Source organism: Lethenteron reissneri, chromosome 10 (assembly GCF_015708825.2).
Source record: "Lethenteron reissneri isolate LAM-NWPU_2019-01 chromosome 10, ASM1570882v1, whole genome shotgun sequence".
Taxonomy (NCBI): Eukaryota; Metazoa; Chordata; class Hyperoartia; order Petromyzontiformes; family Petromyzontidae; genus Lethenteron; species Lethenteron reissneri.
Window position 1 is genome coordinate 9153153 of NC_083788.1, and position 20670 is coordinate 9173822.

Here is a 20670-nt window from a genome sequence, read left to right on the forward strand (position 1 = left end):
TGTTGACAGTCACTGCGAATAATTTAAAACTACTTTTAGTTTTTCAGTATGGCATGCATTTTAGAGTAAATATTGATACTTTTAAGGGATATGTAGGGCAATTTTCAGCAATTTTCACCAAAAATTCGACTGCTTGTATTCTGAGATCAAAAATAGGATGATTGAGGTATTAAGAAAGGTTGGTCAGTATTTAATATTTAGCACATAAAGTAACGTGATGTCATTAAAAAATTCCTTAAAATTAGTACTTATTTTTCAAAGATGCTTAAAATCCTATAAAAGTCTCCGTCACGGAGTCTAAAGAAGAAACACAGAATCCACAGGTGTTTTCCACACCTCTTCTGAAATGTACGGATTAATTGCCATTACAAAATGTGGCATAATATTGCACAATGCTATTTGTGGACATAGTAAATACTTAAAAGTTAACATGCTGATTTTATTTCTCAAGTTTTACGATGGGAAACCATAACTCTTATCAGTGATATCAACCCCCGGTACCTGAGTTTGATTCCAGGCCACGGCTTACATCGGTTGTGAGTGATGCAAGTAATATCTGAACCGTTTTTGCCGCCCCTCCCCACCTCACCTCACGCCTCCCCGGCAATTCTTCGCTCACTCAACCCACACTCATCAATGCGGTGAAGTATGGTCAAACATCCCCCCATGGCCTACACAGCTCGGGAAAGCCTTTGTCCGGCAGTGGTACTGACAAAGCGGCCTTAAACGATCTTCCAAATTGCTTGCTATCCATTTTCATGACCGTGTTTCCCTGCGCCGTCGATTCAGTCCCCATCCCTCCCCCCGCCCCTCCCCCCGTACCACCAGGCAGCCATCCTCATTGCGAGCGTCGTGCGGGTCTCACATCAGAAACTGGATGCACACGACGGCGACCGCGACAGCGCACGCGATCGCAGCCACCACGTTCCCGCGAGACATCAGTGACCCGCCGGGGGACTGGGTGGCCTCCTTGTGGAAGGAGCACATGCCTGGACACACACAGGATCGACGGCACAACGAAAACAAAGATCCCTATTATATTCTCTGCTGGGGCAAGTTCCATTAACGAGCACCCACTTTAAGTTGGCGCGCACGCATTAAAGTCACCTCCGATTCAGCGTGGTTGGCTACGATGCGGTGTAATCAAGGTCAACATACAAAGTCGGCACGCCACACGAATTGGTACTCCCTGGTGCCGACAGTTTACACGCCGCACCGTTTGAGGCCGAGTCGACCTAGGGTAGACCCAGGACCAGTTGAAATAATAGTAACTGATGTTGGTGGGTGCGTTCGCGGGAATCGAACTTGGGTCGCCGGTTTCGTAGCGCAGCGTGCTAACCACTGTGCCACCGCTCCCCACGCAAACACAAAACATACACAAACGCACAAGGCACCATACTCGGCACCATGAAACTTAAGTGAATTCATCAAGCGACAACAGCCTTTGTTAACCAAGTGAAATCCCGTTGGGAAACTTCACCTTCTATTCTAAACATATGGGTTTGGACAAGAGTAGCTTTGTAAATATATATCTCAATATGTCCGCATAAGCTGTGCTTATTGTCACTGGATCATCATCACGTGTTACTTACCATTCAGAAGTGGTGGAGCTGCATTGGAGGAGTCACTCTTCTTCTCATCTGGCGTTAGCTCTCTGATGGCATCGAGCTCTTTAAACACCTTAAGAAGAGACAGCATTTGGGGTTCCATGATATATATGTCAACGATTCATTTGAAAAAAAAAAAATCATCGTTCAATTCAAAGTGGTGCCCCATGCTCCATCATGATGACACTTACATCAAAATAATAAAAAAAATAATGGAGCCTGGGTCCCAGGGGCTCACTTTCCTATTCTTGGTTCTTTCGGTAAAGTCACGTAGAAGGGAAATAATAAAATAATAAAAATAAAACATAATAAGATAAAATTCTCACGACGTTTCGGCCGCAACGCAAGCAGCCGTCCTCAGGTGAAGAGCAGCGTCCTAATGGACGCTGTCTTCCCGACAGCCCTGTTCTTCAATATGAATCCATGCAGTCACGAAAGCTTTAAATCGAAAAAGCTCACTTTCCTCTCTGTACACCCCGAAAAGCTGAGAATGGGCGGATGTGGGCCTGAAGTTATTTTCTTCTCTCTATTTTGCTCGTCATCTTTGCTTTGACAAAGGTTACGAGCGAAATAAAATTACATTTTCGGACACCCTCGTATGACATTTCCACATTATTCACCTTCGTCTGCACCTTCATTCAAACTTGTTCGCTCGTCAAGAGTCGGTCACGCTTTGGTCTTTGGTGGGGGGGGAATCGTCGTCATCACCGTCACACGCCTGACGATTTTTAAAAAAAAATTCCCATTCGCTCACAGTCATCGCCGACATCAAAATTAAAACATTTCCGTCACCGATTTCGCCCACAAAGTGAATGCTGCTCACCTCCATGTTCATCCGGAAAGCATTGTTGGCCTCCTCCACGACACGCCCCATGGTCTTGGCGTCCAGCTCCAGGCTGTTCATGCGCGAGCGGTACAGCTGCTTGAACTTGCCGGCGTTGGTGACGTTGTCGAAGGTGTAGAACTCGAGGCCCTCGCCGCTGGCGGGCAGGTGCAGGGCACGCTGCGCCACCTTCTTGAGGACCTGGCCACCCGAGAGGTCGCCCATGTAGCGCGTGTAGGCGTGGGCCACCAGCAGCTCCGGCTCGTGCTCCCCGATCCACCGGATGCGCTCCACGTACCTGCAGACAGGTGGGACCGGCCGACGAGAGGCGTCACTCACGCGCGACGTCGGGCGAGGCAGCATTGCTGCCTGTGTGTATGCTGAACTTCTTTCGCGCCGCTTCGAATATAACATCTGTGACTATTCCAGCTGACACTGAAATTACAATTTTACTTGAACGGTTATTCGAAGCCACTGGAGCTATGGCACTTTTAAATCTAGATTAAAAACAAACATCTCTTACACCGATTTTTGTGTTTAGTTGATTGTCCTTACCCCCGCCCCCGCCGCAGCTCCGATCAGCGCGGTTGGCTAAGCACGGTGCGAAAGAAGTTCAACATACATCCATAAAACGTACGTGCGTCTGCGTAAGCAGGCGAAATAAGACACGTAGGCGCGCGCCCGTTGCGTTTTCGAGAAGCGGGAGGCCCCGGGGCGAAGGTGAGCACGCACCTGTCGACGGCGTCGGAGCGGGCAGCCTTCTTCTGCCACTGCGGGCCGTAGAAGAAGTGCAGGTCCTTCTCGAGCGCGGCCTTGCGGCTGAGCTCGAGCGGAAAGTGGAGCGGAGCGAACGCGGCGTGGCCCTTGTTCCTCTCCATCTCCTCCTCCAGCGCCGTGTACACGTGGTACAGCGCCACCGTCATGTGCTGCGCGACAACACGGCCGCGCGAAGGCAAAGACACAGCCAGCCATTTTGTTTTATTGCGCAGGGACAGCTGTCATCATCAGGGAGTTTCTCCCCCCCCCTCCCACAATCCTCCACCCCCGCCCCCCTAATATTAAAACAAACATAACTGTGCTCCGAGATGCTATTGTCGGGCAAAGGTCAAACAAAATGTTTTTTTTTATTTGTACAGGTAAGGCCCACTGAGCTTTGTAGCTGCCAGGCCACAAATTATAGCTGAACAAAGTGGCTTATCATGTGGAAATGTATAGCAAGCAAATACTCTAAGCGCATGTTTCTAAATGTGGAGGGAAAAACTGGAAGACCCGGGGAAAAACCCACGCGACCACATGGAGAACATACAAGCTTCAAACATGCGGGCATAAGAGTCGGCATCGAACCCACGACCTCCTGTATACCAGGCGAGGTAGTTCACATCTCGCCACCGTGGCACCATTCACACGTGGCCTCACATCAAAGCAAATGCATTCGCTTTCCAACATTCGGGTGTCCAATTGAAAGCCTCACAACACATGAATTTAGCATCACGGTGTCATTCCTGTACAGTGATTGCAATGGCCCTGAAAAGCAGCTCACATCTAATTCCCCGCCACCGGCTCACCTCGAAGAGGTCCCGGCGGATCCGGCCCTGCAAGAACTCCTTGACGAAGTGGGTGTTCTCGGCCAATGTGTGGGAATCTTTGGTCCCAACCTTCAGCATGTCAGACAGTTCATTGCTGCAAGACAACAGAAGCAAGACATGATTACGCACCGCATACGAAACGGCGCCGCGAACGATGCCCTCCATCTTCGTCAGATCTCAGAAGCTGAGCAGGTTTTTTGGGTTCTGGTTGAGTGCCAGCCAAGTATAGTACCAGCTTGAGTGACTGAACCTGGGACGAACCCTCGAACTGACCCCTTCAATCGAGCAACTGGACCCTCGGTTCGAACCTTGAACCGATGACTCCAGAAGTGACCCTTGAATTCACCAAACGATGCTGGGACCGACCGTCGGCCGCTTGCCAGGTTTAGTTCGCACGCGGGTAACTTGTCCACGGCTTGCCACGAGTCGTAGGAGTGGGCGCGTGCGAGGTGACCAGGAGATGGCAGTGCTGAGGTGTTCGCCCCCCCCCCCTCGTGCACGTGTGTGTGTGTGCGTGGTGGGGTTTGTCTCCCGGGTGCAGATGAGGACAAACACAAAGAATCCCACTCGTTAACAGAACTGGCCACAATCATCCCAACGCAGCACTCTCCTGAAAGGGCATCGTCTTTAGACTCGGTGAGGTTTTCCCTTTGCGGAATGATTTGACATTTTATTTTAAACAAGACAAACGGATGTCTGTCCAGCTGCCTATGTGTGGAGTGTAACTATTTGTTTTGTATCGCTTTGGGCTGCACGGAACACCACCATGTAATCAAGTTTTTCTCCAATATTTCACATGAAAAGCATCGGTTTCCACGTTCAGCCAAGCCCACGGTGTAACAGAGACCGAGAGACAAGGCAATGCCTTTGACAACAAAAATTGAAAAACGTTTGTCAAGAAGAAACACGATTTAACTCCTGGGCATGGCTAACGCGGTTGGCCCGTGACATGCGAACCGGTCACCAGATCACCCCATTTCGCCAACCCACGCTGACCATCGGCACAGTGAAGGCATTTTTACTTTTTTAGTTTAACAAGCCAAAAGTGTTTTTTTCTTCCTTTTAAATTTTGTGCATACTGCGAATAACACTACGTCACACAATTTTTTTTCCTGGGTACTAAGTGTTATTTTTTTAATTGCTTATGCCTAAAAAGTATAGAAAATTGATATTATCCCAACAAACTTTGCTTTTGTGACCAGGACTTTATGTGAACGAAATACACAAATGCACACCACGTTAACTCCTTGAAAATAGGTATATTTCAAAATATCACTGTCCTGGTCACAAAAGCAAAGTTTGTGGGCAATAATAGCCATTTTATGTACTTTTGAGGCATACGCAATTAGGAAATAACACTACCCAAAATAAATGTTTGTTCCACAGTGCAATCAAACTGATAGATGACCACATTTCAACAACACCTTCATGTAATTGACACCCACAACGCAAAATGACCGAATACGAATTAATGACTCCTTTATCGTTGACATCTTCAAGACACTTCGGGGTCTGGGTTCGACTCCCAACCAGAGGTCGCAAACGGGTTTTGATTCCTTACCCGTACCCGTACCCGGCCGCACCAGGGCCGGGTACGGGTAGCCGGGTATCGGGTACCCGGTTGCAACCTCTGCTCCCAACTCGAGTGCCTTTCCTCGTCGAGTTTGGACGTTCTTCCCCCCCCCCCCTCTGATATATTTGAGTTTCCTCCGGGTTCCATGGCTTCCTCCTTAAGCTACAAAACATACACAATGAAGCTGAAAACTCAACGGAACGCGTTCGGACAATAACCCACGGTGGCATTAAAGGGCACGCACACAGATAATAAAACACAACTGAGACGTGTTTGGACAATTTACCTTCGAAGCAGAAGCCAAGAGAGGTTTTTTGTTTACCGTGTCGCATATTGATTTAAGCAGCCTATTTTTAGCAGCGAACAACATAAACGTTCCACACAAACCTCATCCGGTCTCAGCTACCTTACAAAACGCACCATCTGAAACGGCTGTTCCACAGTCCAGCGTGTCACGGTGTACACCCTTATTAACATTCGCTTATCATTAACCATTAAACTAGGCGCCGTCGTCTGCTTCACTGCGGACATTACAATTGTTTTTTATATTTCTTATTTCACCAGGCGAGATCCGCTGTGCCTAGAAACTGTAGCTCTTTTCTTTTGGCAGAAGCGACCTGGCCACAGACGATAGCTCAAAAAAAAGAAGTGGCTTATCAAGTCCATTTTTGTTTACGTTACGGGCCATGTGGGGGAGAGCCATTGTCCAATACATCTTTTGAAGCATTGGCTCACGGTAATTGTGAAATTGCGCACTGTGTGTTTTTTGTTTACCCTCAATGGTGAGTGGGGGGGGGGGTCATTGTAAAAACACAATGAATGGCAACGTCGCCCCCTCGTGTCAGACTTAAAACTGCCCAACTTCCACCTCGTGTCGCCGCACAGGGACAGCTCCCATGAGGGTCCCCCCACCCCCCATACCAAAGCTCTAAATACAGAACTGCATTTGGGGACATCTGTTACGTTACAGGCGAGATATAAATGAACGTGTATTGTTGTACAATCACAGCTCATGTTATGACTGCAGTCCAGCATGCAACAACAACTATCGGCAATCAGTATTTCATTACTGATATTTAAACAAATACGTTCCAACCATTCTCGATCCACGAATGGATAAAGGCCTTCCCCAGGCCATGCAGGTTATTTTGTGCGTTACAATTGCCCCAACATTCTGTCAAGGCTATACGAGGGATATTTTTCTTTTTACCATTCTTCATCAAGCAAGCGCAGTTTTTTTCCTTCCGTGCACTTTTAACTCTAGACTAAAACACATTTCTTTAGAACTGCTTTGTGTGTTTAGTTTGTTGTCCTACCCCGGGCACCTTCGATCAGTACGGTTGGCTACGTACGGTGCGAAAGAAGTTCAACATACATACATAGAAGCTGGTGTGGTCAGTGCGTGGGCAACAAATGGGGGCAGGGAGAGGGGGGGTGGAGGTCTGAAATGTTTCTGTTATCACTCGCCGCTGACGTTAGCCGTGGTCGGAAAATCAAACTCAGATCGCCGGCACAAATAACAGAGGGGAAACAACTCAACACACTGCTCAACAGCACTGCCCTGATACACAAACTCATAATACGCGACGTTTCGGGCAACGGCCCTTCGTTCTTTCATTCACAGCAAGAGACCGACAGATGGCCGAGTCACGAGGAGCAGTGCGCTCACCGTTGCGCCACCGCTCCTCACCCACACGCTGCTAATGCGGTAGAGAGAGAGAGGAAAGCGTGGACGTTCGTTTAAAAGTCAACGCTTTGGGGGCTTTTTTGTTGTTTGAGGATTGCCAACTGACGTGGTATTAAAATGTCATCAATTACTTTTGCACAAGAGAGAGGGAGGAGAGAGAGAGGAGAGAGAGAGTGAGCGAGAGGTGGGAGTTTACATAAAGAAAAGTTTTAAAATTTTAAGAAATAAAAAAATTGCGAAATGATGAACGAAGCAAAGTGCCGAATACACCGAGCATCTTCTTGTTTCCACTGATCGTAATATAAAAAAAAGAGAGAGGATCCTCACCCAAGACCGAGCGTCTTCCCGTGCTGGGCAGCATGCTGCACGGACACGTCTTGACTGTCGTTGGCAGGCATGATGACGATGTTGTTGTTGGATTGTGTACGTGATGATGATGGTGATGTAGTTGTAGTAGTCGCGGGATCACGGAGAGCCGGCGTGAGAGTTGTAGCGTGCGGTCTGAGCTGCCCCTCTGCGCTGCTCTTACACCAAACTCAGCCTCCACCACAGCACTGGAGCCTTGGCGATGCGCGATTGCTTATATACCCTGTCACCCCCCCTCCCATCCCTCCCGTCCACGCCCCACCACCACAGCGTGGTTTTCTCTCTACCCCCACCCCTCATCCACCCCCCTCCCCTCTCACCCCCCTTCGTCATCCCCCTCCCTCGACTCCCACCCCTCTTCTCGCTCCTTCCCTCCCTCGCTCCACCCTCCCTCCTTCACTCCCTCCACTGCCTTGCCCTCCACTCTCTACTCTCCCTCGCTCCACTCCCTTACTTTCACCCTCCCCCCTTTAACTCCCTCCACTGCCTTTCCCTCCACTCTCTACTCTCCCTCGCTCCGCTCCCTTGCTCGCTCCCAGACGCTTTTGCACTCCCTCCCCCTGAATCCATCCACTCCCTTCACTCGTTCCCATCTCTCGCTCACTCCTTTACTCGTTCGCTCCACTCACTCACTCCCATTACTCTCACACTCCTTGCCTGAAACCCTGACACTCCCTTACCCCTCCCTCCCCTATCTCTCCTGCTCAACCTCCCTCCCTCCCCAGTCAGAGAAGAGATGCAATCGAATCTCCGACATACACGCACGTACACGTACGCACGTACACGCGCACTGACGCGCACGTACACGCGCACGCGCACACACACACATGCACGCACACATGCACACACGCGCACGCACACGTACACGCGCACGCACACGTACGCACACGTGCACGCACGCACGTACACGCGCACGCACACGTACACGCGCACACACACACGCACGCACACATGCACACACGCGCACGCACACACACATGCACGCACGCGCACGCACACGCACGCACGTACACGCGCACGCACACGTACACGCGCACGCACGCACACGTACGCACACGTGCACGCACGCACACGTGCACGCACGCGTGCACGCACGCACACGCACCCACGCAAACCCATCCCGAAACCCCGACCACCACAGCACAAGTCGCGGTTGGGAGGCGGCCCGAACCGCATCCGCGCGTTCGCTCAACACGCACGACGACAAATGGGGGAAGGGATTTTTTTGTTTGTGCCGAGTCATAACTTGGACGAGGGCAGCGAGTCTCGTGAGCGGCACGTGATGAACGCCGAACTCACCAGCGCCTCCACCTCCCCCCCCCCCTCCCGTTCTTCTTCCATCGTTTCTCCTCTTTAACCGACTGCCATTCGCCTCCCCTCCCCATCCCCCACGCTGTGTAACGTCGTTTTCTGACGCTGCACTAAAAGGGAATGGCGTGTTTGCTGTATGACCACCACCCCCCCACCTCCAACCCCCCTCCATTCCTCCCCTACCACCCCCCTCGCACATTCGTGCTGAGTCAAGCCAGCAGCAGCCCATCCCCCCCGCCCCCACCACTCGCCCTCACTCTGACTCAGCTGAACAAAGAACCGCGATTCACAGTGGCCGCGTTTTTCTCTGCTACGAGGGAAACAACAACGAAGACCAACGTCTTCTTGGTTCTTTCGGTAAAGTCACGTAGAATGGAAATAATAGAATAATCAAATAAAACATTATAAGATCATTCTCACGACGTTTCGGCCACAACGCAAGCAGCCGTCCTCAGGTGAAGACCAGGTCTGTCGGGGAGACAGCGTCTGAAAAAAATGAAGACCAACGTATCTCATAATGAAACAAGGGTTGTTTCGGGGGGGGGGGGGGGTGAGATCGCGTAAATGTGAATGTGTCGTTAAACCCGCCACCACCCGGCATAGCCAATGAATGTGGCTTGTCACGTCAACCAAACGTGCCTGTTAGTTACTACTTCAGCACACCGGTGTGTTGGAGGGTAAACCCACGACATTTGCAAATTCGCGTATTACGACGTATCGTTGGTGATTACAACCAGTTAAATTTCGATTTAAAGCTTTCGTGACTGCAGGGATTCATCTTCTTGGTTCTTTCGGTAAAGTCACGTAGAAGGGAAATAGTACAAATAAAACATAATAAAATACAATTCTCACGACGTTTCGGCCACAACGCAGCTGCTTGCGTTGTGGCCGAAACGTCGTGAGAATTGTATTTGATTCTGTTTCATTTTTATTATTTCATTATTTCCCTTCTACGTGACTTTACCGAAAGAACCAAGAAGATTACAACCAGCTTCATCAGGCGATAAGCCGGCATTGTGAAGAAGTCCTCCGGTTTCGGACTTAAATCGATGACTAACGACCACATAGCCGACTCGGCATGCCCCGATGTTGTAGGCGGATGTGTGAAAGTTCGGCGATGTGAGCATATGCGAGCAAAAAATATGTGAGCATCGAGAGAAAGTTACGGTGTACAACGTGCACGCATAAACTTCGGTTGAGTGTGGGCACTGTTGTCGTTGGCCAGGGCGGATTATATGACGGTAGGATACGCGACGTTGTTGATGCCACTTTTTACACTGCTATCTCGTTAACGGCCACTTCATTATATTTTTTTTTTATGGTGGCATCTGTACACAGCGCCTTGTGACCTCCGGATGAAAGGCGTTTTAGGAGTGTAAATTATTCATTGTTGTGTTCATTGTCCGACCGCCCAGCGGGATCTGGAATCGATTGATATGTACATGCTGTATTGAACAAAGACAGACCGTCAACATCTGTACATTTTAATCAGAGCCTTTTATTATGTCTGCATTCATTACTTCCCCCCCCCCCCCAACCGCATTTTGAAACGGCGTGTCGCAATCCGCACGAATCACGAATTCCTTCCCCATGTGCAGCATTACGGGAACGCACAAAAATACTTGTTGCCATCGACGATGGCATCATCCTCCGGCTCGAGACGCATCTGTCTCGCTGTGTTTGGCCACATTTGCAAGAATATCATGGACGCCACTCCCTGCGCCATCATCCATCCAGGTAAAGAGTGGAGTTCGAACGGCGCCCTTCCAAGGAACTCTCGTGGGGACGCCGACATAACCTTTTGCGCAGGATGAGGCCCTCTTTCTACAACGCGGTGGCCTGCACTGCGGTCGGTGCCGCGTGCCATCGTCGCCGACGCGATGATGGTGAATGTCTGTCACGAGAAAGACGTGGTGGGTAACCCCAGACTGGAGTGAGTGGCGCGTGTGAAATTACTGCGAGCGTGGTAAACAACACACACAAGCTTGTAGCGTTTGCGAGATCCGTCAATCTGCGGATTCATCATCATCATCAGAAGCAGCTACTTAATATGGTTAATCCACTGCTGGATGAAAACTTCATCCTAAATCGCAGCTGTGGCCACTTCTAACAATCCTGTGATATAACAGTTGGAGCACCACGGTGGTAATGTCATGGTCTCCCTCGCCTGGTTATTCAAGATGATTTGGCCACTACTCGAACTTTTGCACACGTGATCATATCGGCCAATTCGATAAGCTATCATCATGTGTGGACCAGGTTGCCTCTGAGAAGGAACTAATAGCTCAATGGCCTTTACCTGGTAAATCAAATAGCTTATGTTTGAGTTTAATAGGTTTACTATCAGCAGCAGTAGCTACTGCACACGAGCTGATTCCATCGTAAGGGGTGGATATCTTCTCGATCGGACACATTCCATTCCTTGGCTGCCACTTCCCCTGGGGGTGTATTGGGAGATGGCTTGAAGTTGTTACTTACAGCGGTGGGTTGAAGGTGATTAGTATTGTCGGACGTCTCGGGCAATTGCCAATGTAAAACTGATTTTGATTAATAACCGATTTTGGTAACTGATATTCAGGGATGTTGTCAAATAATTACGTACCGTATTTCATTATTACAAAGGACTGGAATGTTCTCTCTCCAACTTATATCCATATATACTCTTTGGTTCTTTCGGTAAAGTCTTGTAGGTAGAAAAAATAATAGATCTATTATTTTACCGAAAGAACCAAAGAGTATGGATTCCCGCAGTCACGAAAGTTTCAAATCAATATTGAACTTATATCCACTATACCTCTTTGGCCTCTGCATGCATTTTCAAGAAGCGGCATTGCCTAAAACGTCACCTATTATAAATATACCTTTTTAAGGGGGTGTTATTGAGGAATATGTACACCGTTTTTATTTTTGCTTTCGAAATAGAATAGATTCGGCTTTATGGACACCCCACTGGTTTCTAATGATCCTATGTGTGCCTTTTCAGCAGGTGGCATTACTCTGATTATAATGCGGATAGTGAAAGCTACGTTGGACAAAGCTCGTTTATATTGTGTGTTCGGAGGGTGACACGTGTAGGCTTAGGGTTATGGTAAAGAATAAAAGTGACGGCGAGGCAATGGGAGGGCCCAACTCGTGTGCTGGGTGGATTATTAAAACCACAGGATCGCGAGGGGTGGCCACGACTTGGCGAGGCTTTCATCCAGCAGTAGACTTGATCGTGTCCGAAGATTATTCACGGAAACAAATAAATGTAGGAACCTCGACAGTGACAACACCTCCTTAGATACGGATTCAGCTCGCACGGTTAAACCGCACGAAGTGTCGAGACCGGCAGTCACATAATGTTCCTGCGGATTAAAAAGTGGCGAATCATTAAACACCGTCAGAGACTCACGCGTTAACCAGCCTCGTTAAATGCGACTCGGGGCCGTGAGCCGTTCTCACATCGTGTACATTCTCAGACTCGCTCTGCGCCACGGAAAGTCCACGAGTTCACAGCGCGTGCCGCTTGAACGCAAAAGGAAATCCGCGAAAGCCGCCCCGCCAGTTTTATATTTCAATCGACCTATTTATACTGTATACGATGTCCGACACCGAGCAGTCCAGACGAAGGTTCCTGAGCATGATGAATATAAATGGAATAATATCGTAGAAAGGAGCGACGGGTGTTTTCGCAACAACCACAAAACTAATCAGACGGAGGCGACAGTTCAACAATGTGGTGGTGGTGGTGGGTAACTTCCGCGGATTTCCTCCGCCTTGTTGATCCCGTGGTTTGAAGCCATCGTGACTCAGCGTTCGCTCCGCGTCTGTGCCTCGTCACGTCTGCTTGGTCTCGGCACCCATCCCCCAACCCCCACACTGACCCACCCCACCCCCATTGCCCCCGTTCTGCTGTGTCACAAACAAGGTTGAAAACATTCCACCCAAACCCATTCTTCCCTCCTCCCCCCCTCCCCTTATCATTCCAGCCTCGACCGCCAATAATTCGCACAAATGATCTTTCATCGATCCACCGCTGGATGATCCCCTACCCCCCTCCCCCAATACCGCGCGCTCGTTTTGGCGTAGGTTTGTGTTGACCAGACTTCAGCCTGCGCAGCGCACATGCGAGACCGCCGCCGGTTTCGCTCGGCCGTGGCTTTTAAACGACGGCGCAGATGCGGCGGTGTGTACGTGCGCTGCGTTGTGGCCGCCGCTGTTCACCATCCATCTGGTCCACTGTGTAAGTCGATCCACAAACGCTGTTCTCGGCTCAAACGCCTGGCCATGCGTAGCTAACCGAGACGGGGATTAGTCGGCGTTCGCTCCGTGCTTGTGCCGAGTCACATTGTGTGGTTTTTCTTGTTCTCACCCCCCCACCGCCACCCGTCCCAGAAGCCGTTCTGCTTGGTCACAAACAAGGCGATTACATTTCACCCGTACTCCTACCCCAGCCGCTGCCACCCACAACAACCCCAAGCCAACTCCGTATACGGAGCAAACACGGCGCTCTCGTGCACGTACGTATGCGCTGTGTCGAACTTCTTTCGCGCCGTACGTAGCCCACCGTGCTAATCGGAGGTTGTTTTAACCATTCTGATTCACGACCCCAAATCGTCGTGCGGGTTGTTATGGCTACACAATCGGCTCGGTTGCGCCCGTGCAGGACCGATGCAGATGTTACTCAAACTCACCGCAGACGAGTGCGGTGACATCTGCACCCAAGTGGGATACTAATTCATACCTGTTCACCCCTCATCAGTGCCCTACCTTGTTACAGACCGATTCAGAGTTAATTGGTCATCCCGTGCCCATAATAAATCTCAAAGTTCATCCTACAAAGTCCCATCGCAATGAAGAAACACAAACAAATAGACAAAAAAAGAATAACCCGTAAAAACAAAGTTTTTCACTATAAATCCTTTATATGCGTGGCGGCTAGAGTCCTCTCGTCCTCTGACTTGAGATGGCTGCCACCTATGGGTCAGATGATTGCCTGCCACCATTAAGCAATTGGTAATTAAATATAAAAAAAAATCCTAAAAAGTGTCAAATTTTGGAAACAAATTTTCGCGAAAATAAATTGTCACGCACAACGAGTCTGTGTGCAAAATGTCAGCTCGATTGGATCACGGGAAGTGGGTTAAAAAACGACCGAAAGATTTGCACGGTCGTAAGCAAGCAAGCGAACTTAATATAAAGGATTTAAAAATGTATTGCCCGTATTGAAACAGCTGTACGTCGTATGGACCTGAAAACTCAATTTCCCTGTACAGGAATACGGAACCGGTGGACGTCTCCACGAATCTGGCTGTCGCCCGATGAAGCTAGTTGTAATGACTGGCGAAACGTCGTACGCAGATTCTTGGTTCTTTCGGTCGTACTCAGATTGTAAATGTTGTGGCTTGGCTCTCCAACGCACCGGGTGGTGCTGTGCTAGCGACGAATTGGCCACGTTCTGTTTACGTGACAACCCTTACTAGTTGGCTGTGTCGGGTGGTGGCGGGATTTAACGATTTATTTTATTATTTCCCTTCTACGTGACTTTACCGAAAGAACCAAGAAGATGAATCCCTGCAGTCACGAAAGCTTTAAATCGAAATTTAATCGGTGTGCTGTACTAGCGACGAATTGGCCACGTTCTGTTTACGTGACAATCCTTACTAGTTGGCTGTGTCGGGTGGTGGCGGGTTTTAACGACACATCTTTATATATTCAAATACGGGGTAAACCGTATGGGTTGACACGGTCTGCAGCACGGTATTGTGCTCATTTAAGCAGTAAATGTCAGACCGGGCGGAGAGGTTTGACGCCCCACGTGTCTCGGCCCCTTTTGGCTGCTCGCGGCGCTTTCAGATGCGCTTCTGCGGCCGTCTGGAACGCTCTTTCCTTTTTCGAGATTAGGAAGCTACTGGAGCTACATGCACTTTTAAGTCATCTCGATGGAAAACTCATTTCTTGAGAACTGCTTTTGCCGTTTTAGTTCGTTGTCCTTCACCCCGCAACTCCGACTAGCACGGTTGGCTACGTACGGACGGTGCGAAAGATGTTCCACGCACATACGCGCACGTGTACAGCGCCATAATGACAGAGCCTGTTCATCGTCGCGCGATCAAGTTTGGACGATTGTAGACGGACAACGTAGACGCTGCAGCGTAGAACAATACACGTAAAGTGCATCAACGCATGCTATCGCTGCTCTGCTACTCCGCACTGCAAGGTAGGTTACGGCAGCCTAATTCTATGGCTCACGCTCTTGCTGAGCTTCCGAGATCTGCCGACATGACAGCGACACATACTGCAGAGCAGTGCTGCGTTCAGTTCACGCGCGAATCATACTCCCAATTGTGCGGGTGAGTGCCATTACTATTGAAAGAAGCGCTCAAAAAAAAAAGACTCCCAGTCGAACTTTTGTGCGTTACCCACCCTGGCCCAGTCCCCCTTCCCTCCACTGAACCCTCCTGCCCTCCCCCTCCCCCACAGCCCCCCGCCCCCACGGACCCTCCCCCGCCCCTACCCCCACCGGACCCCCCACCAGCCCCCCCCCCTCTCACTTCCCTTTCGCAGAGTCCCAACAACAAGTGCGCACGTGATTTCCTCATCCCCCGTGCCCCTCCCCTCCCCCGCCTCCCTCCACCCCCACCACGCCATGTGTGTGTGTGTGCGCCACGCTGCTCACGAATTTGCCAAGTCACTAGAAGAGTGGAGGGAGGGGGGTTGAAGCCCAAGCTGAGCTGTCCTCGGAAACAAAGCCCAGCTGTCTCGGACAACCACGTGTGGTCATCGTGGCCCACATGCTGCTGTTGTGCCCCAGACTCACTGACCCTTTAAACTAACTAAGACAAAACTGGTTTATCTACAGCAGGTAAAAGTATATCTGGCCACGAACGATAGCTCAACGAAGTGGCTGGCTTATCTCGTGTTGAACTGTATTGCAGACACAAAAACTCGAAACGCACGCTGATTCGAAACGTGGAGGGGAAACCTCGAATGAACCCGGAGAACAATCCACGCGACCGCCGGGGAAGAGAGACACGCAAAGGGGTTCGTCCATAAATGATGTCACGCGAATTTGGACGATTTTTGACCCCCCCCCCCGCCTCGTCACACGGCGTCACAAAAAGTCAGACCCCCTTCAAATATGACGTCGCAAAGCTCTGCCCCCCCCCCCAAAACCATATTTACATTTTGAAAATAAAACATGCTTCAAATCGCTTTAAACTATTGTCATTGCAGTGCGTATTTAATGTGGCGCTGTACTCTGATGTTGTAGGAGTGTTGTTATGACAATTAGTGTTGTTATAACAATTAGTGTTATAACAATTCTATATTTATTTAAAGTTGCGCATTTTGATGTGACGTCACATTTCTCAACCCCCACCCCCCTCGTTACACATCGTCACAAATGTCTGACCCCCCCCCCCCCCTAGGTGCGTGACGTCATTTATGGACGGCCCCAAACTACAAATACACAGCAGGCATCAGGATCGGGATCGAACCTACGACCTCCTGCATCCTAGGCAAGGGAGATGACATCTCACAACCGCGGCGCCCCTGGGTTAATCTGCATCCTCTCTCTCTCTACCCCGTATACCTCCCTAAAATAAAACGCAGCTGACTTTATTACATGAATTCTTACCCACCCACACACGTTCGTACGGCACGTGCATATCGGCCGCGGTGGAAGGCATTCGAACATCCCTAGGACCGATGATGGGCTCGTCTCCTACGCGAGCTGGTGGTGACACCATGGCCCAGCTTGTTTGCGGTTCGAATCGGGCAGGCCGCCCTCTTGTTAACCATGTACATACGTATGTATGTTGCACTTCTTTCGCACCGTACGTGATCGGAGGTGCGGGGGAAGGACGACAAACCTCAACACAAAAATCCGTTCTAAGAAAATAAATGTTTAATTTAAAAGTGCATAGCTCCAGTGGCTTCCTAATATAGAGGACAGTAATACGCGCCATATCCCATCGGCTTCACAGTGGACATTAAACATCCCCTGACGTCATTCAAAACGAGTGGCCCATTGATTGTGTGCCGCAAAATATTTATTTCGAGAAAAAAAACTCGATTTGATCAATTGCTATTACACATATCGACATCGCACGCCCCAGATACTCTGAAACTACTGCAGACGGAAGCTTGTGTTGCCTCCGAAACGTCGTGCTCTAATTTATTTGTTTTCTTTTTTCACCTACGTGACTTTACCGAAAAAACCAAAGAGTATGGATCCTTGCAGTCACGAAAACTTCCAATCTAGAAAGAAAAAAAAGACTTAAGTCTGTGAAATACAGTCTCTTCAGTCGTCTAACAAAACCGACAATGGTCCCGATATCAAATGCACTAAATTGTCACGATGAACTATTAATTTGAGAGACATATTCCCGCTGCGACTGTGAAGCGTGGGGCATCACAGCCGATCTGCCGTCTGGCCATCGGCACCGGTCAGTGAACGGCGACACTCAAACGTCAAATCGTGAGCGCACAAGTGTCGCCCTTGAACAGAGGGGGCAACAGACGGCGAATCGGGGCGTTTGCCCCGGGCCCCGCACCCTATCTCGCCCCCCCTCCCCCCTCTCTATTCATGGCCCTGCCCTGGGATGGCTAAATAACGTACACATCATCTTCTTGGTTCTTTCGGTAAAGTCACGTCGAAGGGAAAAAAAAAAGTTCAGTTTTCTTTTTGTTATTTTATTATTTCCCTTCTACGTGACTTTACCGAAAGAACCAAGAAGATGAATCCCTGCAGTCACGAAAGCTTTAAATCGAAACGTACACATCGGTTGCTTATCTCTGCAACTGTCCGCTTGGCGTTTTTTTGTTGTTGTTGGCCATTGGACCTGTGCTTAGCAACCCAAAACGTAAATACATTTTATTTTTCAAGCGAGATCGGGCTCTCAATTGTCAATTTGCGATGTGAGAAGTGCAGAACAAAAAAATCACCTGGATAGAACCTGCCTACGCCAGTTGCGTACCAATATAATGATCCTCCAACTGAGCAGAAATAATGAGGTTAAATTCAAATTAAACATTTACCAACATCTTTAGTGAAGGCTCAAAGGGCGGGTAGGTAATTAAATAATATTTCAATCATGTGGCAAATTACTAATCTCCTGGCAGGCGGCACACTTGGATTGTCGCCACCCTGCAAACGATTAATGCTGTACGATTGTGCTGACGAGGATTTCAGAGTTGTACAGTACAAAGTTTACACGAAATCAATCATTTTCCCAGACCGCGCGAGTCAACTTTGCGTACATTCAGCTGTGTAAAGTCGGTAGAAAATATATCTCTTACCCAACATGCTCTCACATGATAATTGGTTCTTTACCCTTCTATCTGGCAACAAAACTGACACCTTTTTGCAAGGAGTCATGTTTGCATAGACCGCAATACCTGCAGTCATAAATACAAACAAAAGACATAACTCTGATAATGTGCCTTTTGTTTGTATTTATGACTGCAGGTATTGCGGTCTATGCAAACATGACTCCTTGCAAAAAGGTGTCAGTTTTGTTGCCAGATAGAAGGGTAAAGAACCAATTATCATATTTTTACTGGCAAATGAGGTCCCCATAATGCTCTCACATATAGCAGTGCGGTTTAATAACAACAAAGCGACATTGCTCATTCGATACGTTTAACTTAGAGCTCTTTCAATGAAGATCTCAACTCACTCAAGTCACTCTTGAAAATTAGACTATGATCTGGTCTATTTAGTTATCACATTGTTAAACGAATTCACCTTCAACCGAGCTGCACAAACCCCTCTGTATCTTCTGTAGACATCATAAAGGGTCCACAATTTTGCATACTGCAGATATACGGCCACCGCCTGGCATGCAGGAGGGAGTGGGTTGAACCCCTACCCTGACGCCTGCCGTATATTTGGAGTCTGCATATTCTCCCCGTGGGCGTGTGGAATTTTCTCCGGGTCCTCCGGTTTTCCCTCCACGTTGAGAAACATGCGTTTCGAGTATTTGGCTGCTATACGTTTCCATATGATCAGCCACGTCATTGAACAATCATGTGCGACCAGGTCGCTTCTGAAAAAGATCTCTATAGCTCAGTAGGCCTTACCTGGTAAGATAAAAAAAAAACTGTTTAGGGAGACATTATTATAGACAGAGGTACATTTTATTTAAAATCCTCGACACTTCTCCCACGATTGTCAACACACTTATTACGTAATTAAGGATATAACAACATTCTAATGTGTTTAGTAACGATAATAATTGGAGGCACTTCTTTTATTTAACGAGCACCATCGGGATAATACACACCCTACGCGGGTACACACTTTTCCTGTTGCTTGCCTATACACAACACCACGTGCGTACACAATATTACTGTTGATTGCCTATACACAACACTAGCCGTCTAACACTGACGGCGCTGAACGGAGACGGCCAACAACTATCTCGCATCTTCTTGGTTCTTTCGGTAAAGTCACGTGGAAAGAAATTACTAAAATAATATAAATAAAACATAATAAAATAATTCTCACGACGTTTCGGCCACAACGCAAGTAGCCATTTTCAGGTGAAGAACAGGTCTGTCAAGGAGACAGGAATCTGAATGGAACGCCCCAGGCTTGAAGCGACTATTTATGTTGGAATGGAGGGGCGAAGAGCGTCTTGACAAAATCATTTGCATATCAAGAGGAATTTAGCATATTTATGGGAAATGCAGAAATGCGATTAGTGCTACTTGTGAAATGCGTAGGGGGTCTGGCAGCGACGAGACGACAGCGACGATGGCGACGACGAGATGGTAACGACGACGATCTTGAACATCACATCCCGGGATCCCACTTCCAGCGACAGCCCCGAGGCCCCCCACAGGGGCCCCCCTTATACTCCCCAGCGTGGCCTCGCTTCCCGATGGGCCCCCTCTGTGATCTTTCCCCAAGATGTCCCCCACTCGTGTCTATCGTGGCCTGCTGACGTGGGCATTGTCATGCACCGCAGTTACCCTTTTCCACCAGCAGCCAGCGCTATGCCACTACATATGTATGATGTCATAAATTACTATTTTATATTTAAGAAGCTTTTAATGTTTACATTTTGTTCATAATTCAATGGTAAATGCAAGTTATGTGGGATCCAAGAGATGTGGTAGAGTAATTTAATCAATACCACAAGTACATTTGAAGTCCCTATGAATGAGGGCCTCTATAGTTATGAGTGACTCTCGCGATTATCCCATTCTTATTTTGCATATTATGCAAATGTAACGTAACTCTCACACAATGTCAATACTGATACAAATTCTGTTAATCAATGAGTTTGATGTAAATTAATCTGAAGTTGAAAAGATTATTATCCTAATTTGCACAATGAAAATACAAATAATCTGCAGTGGAGCGGAAGGGAACTCATTGTATGAACATGATCCGTTCATCATAAAGTCCGATTCAAGTCTTAATAACTGCAACAGGGGCGGTTTCTTCATTAGGGCGATTGGGCGACGCACCACCAATGTCATTGAACCACAGAGTCACGCTAGCCGTCACTGCAGCCTCTGGATATAGTCCAATCAGCGTCATGTCACGTTCTGTGGAGTACCGCCTCTTTTTGGGCGATTTCACTCCGGCTGAGAATCGCCCCGAGTGGCCCCATAGACTTACATTCAAAGATGTTTTTTTTCGACCGGGGAGCGCTCCAATGCATTCTCTATGGCTTCCGGGAGGGCTCACCCTAACGTGCTTACGTCATCATACGTGCTTA

At 48.7% G+C, this 20670-nt stretch overlaps 1 protein-coding gene across 1 annotated transcript; it reads right to left on the bottom strand.

Moving 5' to 3' along the window:
* Positions 1-89: 89 nt before the first annotated feature.
* Positions 90-7825, bottom strand: LOC133340632 (heme oxygenase 2-like). Its single transcript, XM_061549019.1, has 6 exons — positions 7604-7825; positions 3996-4110; positions 3163-3356; positions 2431-2728; positions 1593-1680; positions 90-989 (listed from the first exon to the last, which is right to left on the bottom strand). The coding sequence occupies exons 1-6, from the start codon at positions 7672-7674 to the stop codon at positions 862-864; spliced, it is 894 nt and encodes a 297-aa protein (XP_061405003.1). The 5' UTR covers positions 7675-7825; the 3' UTR covers positions 90-861.
* Positions 7826-20670: the final 12845 nt, after the last annotated feature.

Coding starts and splice junctions, on each gene's coding strand:
- LOC133340632 (XM_061549019.1), bottom strand. CDS start 7,674: ATGCCTGCCAACGACAGTCAAGACGTGTCCGTGCAGCATGCTGCCCAG. Junction 3,357..3,995: donor TCCGCCGGGACCTCTTCGAG/GTGAGCCGGTGG, acceptor GTTGTCGCGCAG/CACATGACGGTGGCGCTGTA. Junction 1,681..2,430: donor CTTTCCGGATGAACATGGAG/GTGAGCAGCATT, acceptor TCTCTTCTTAAG/GTGTTTAAAGAGCTCGATGC.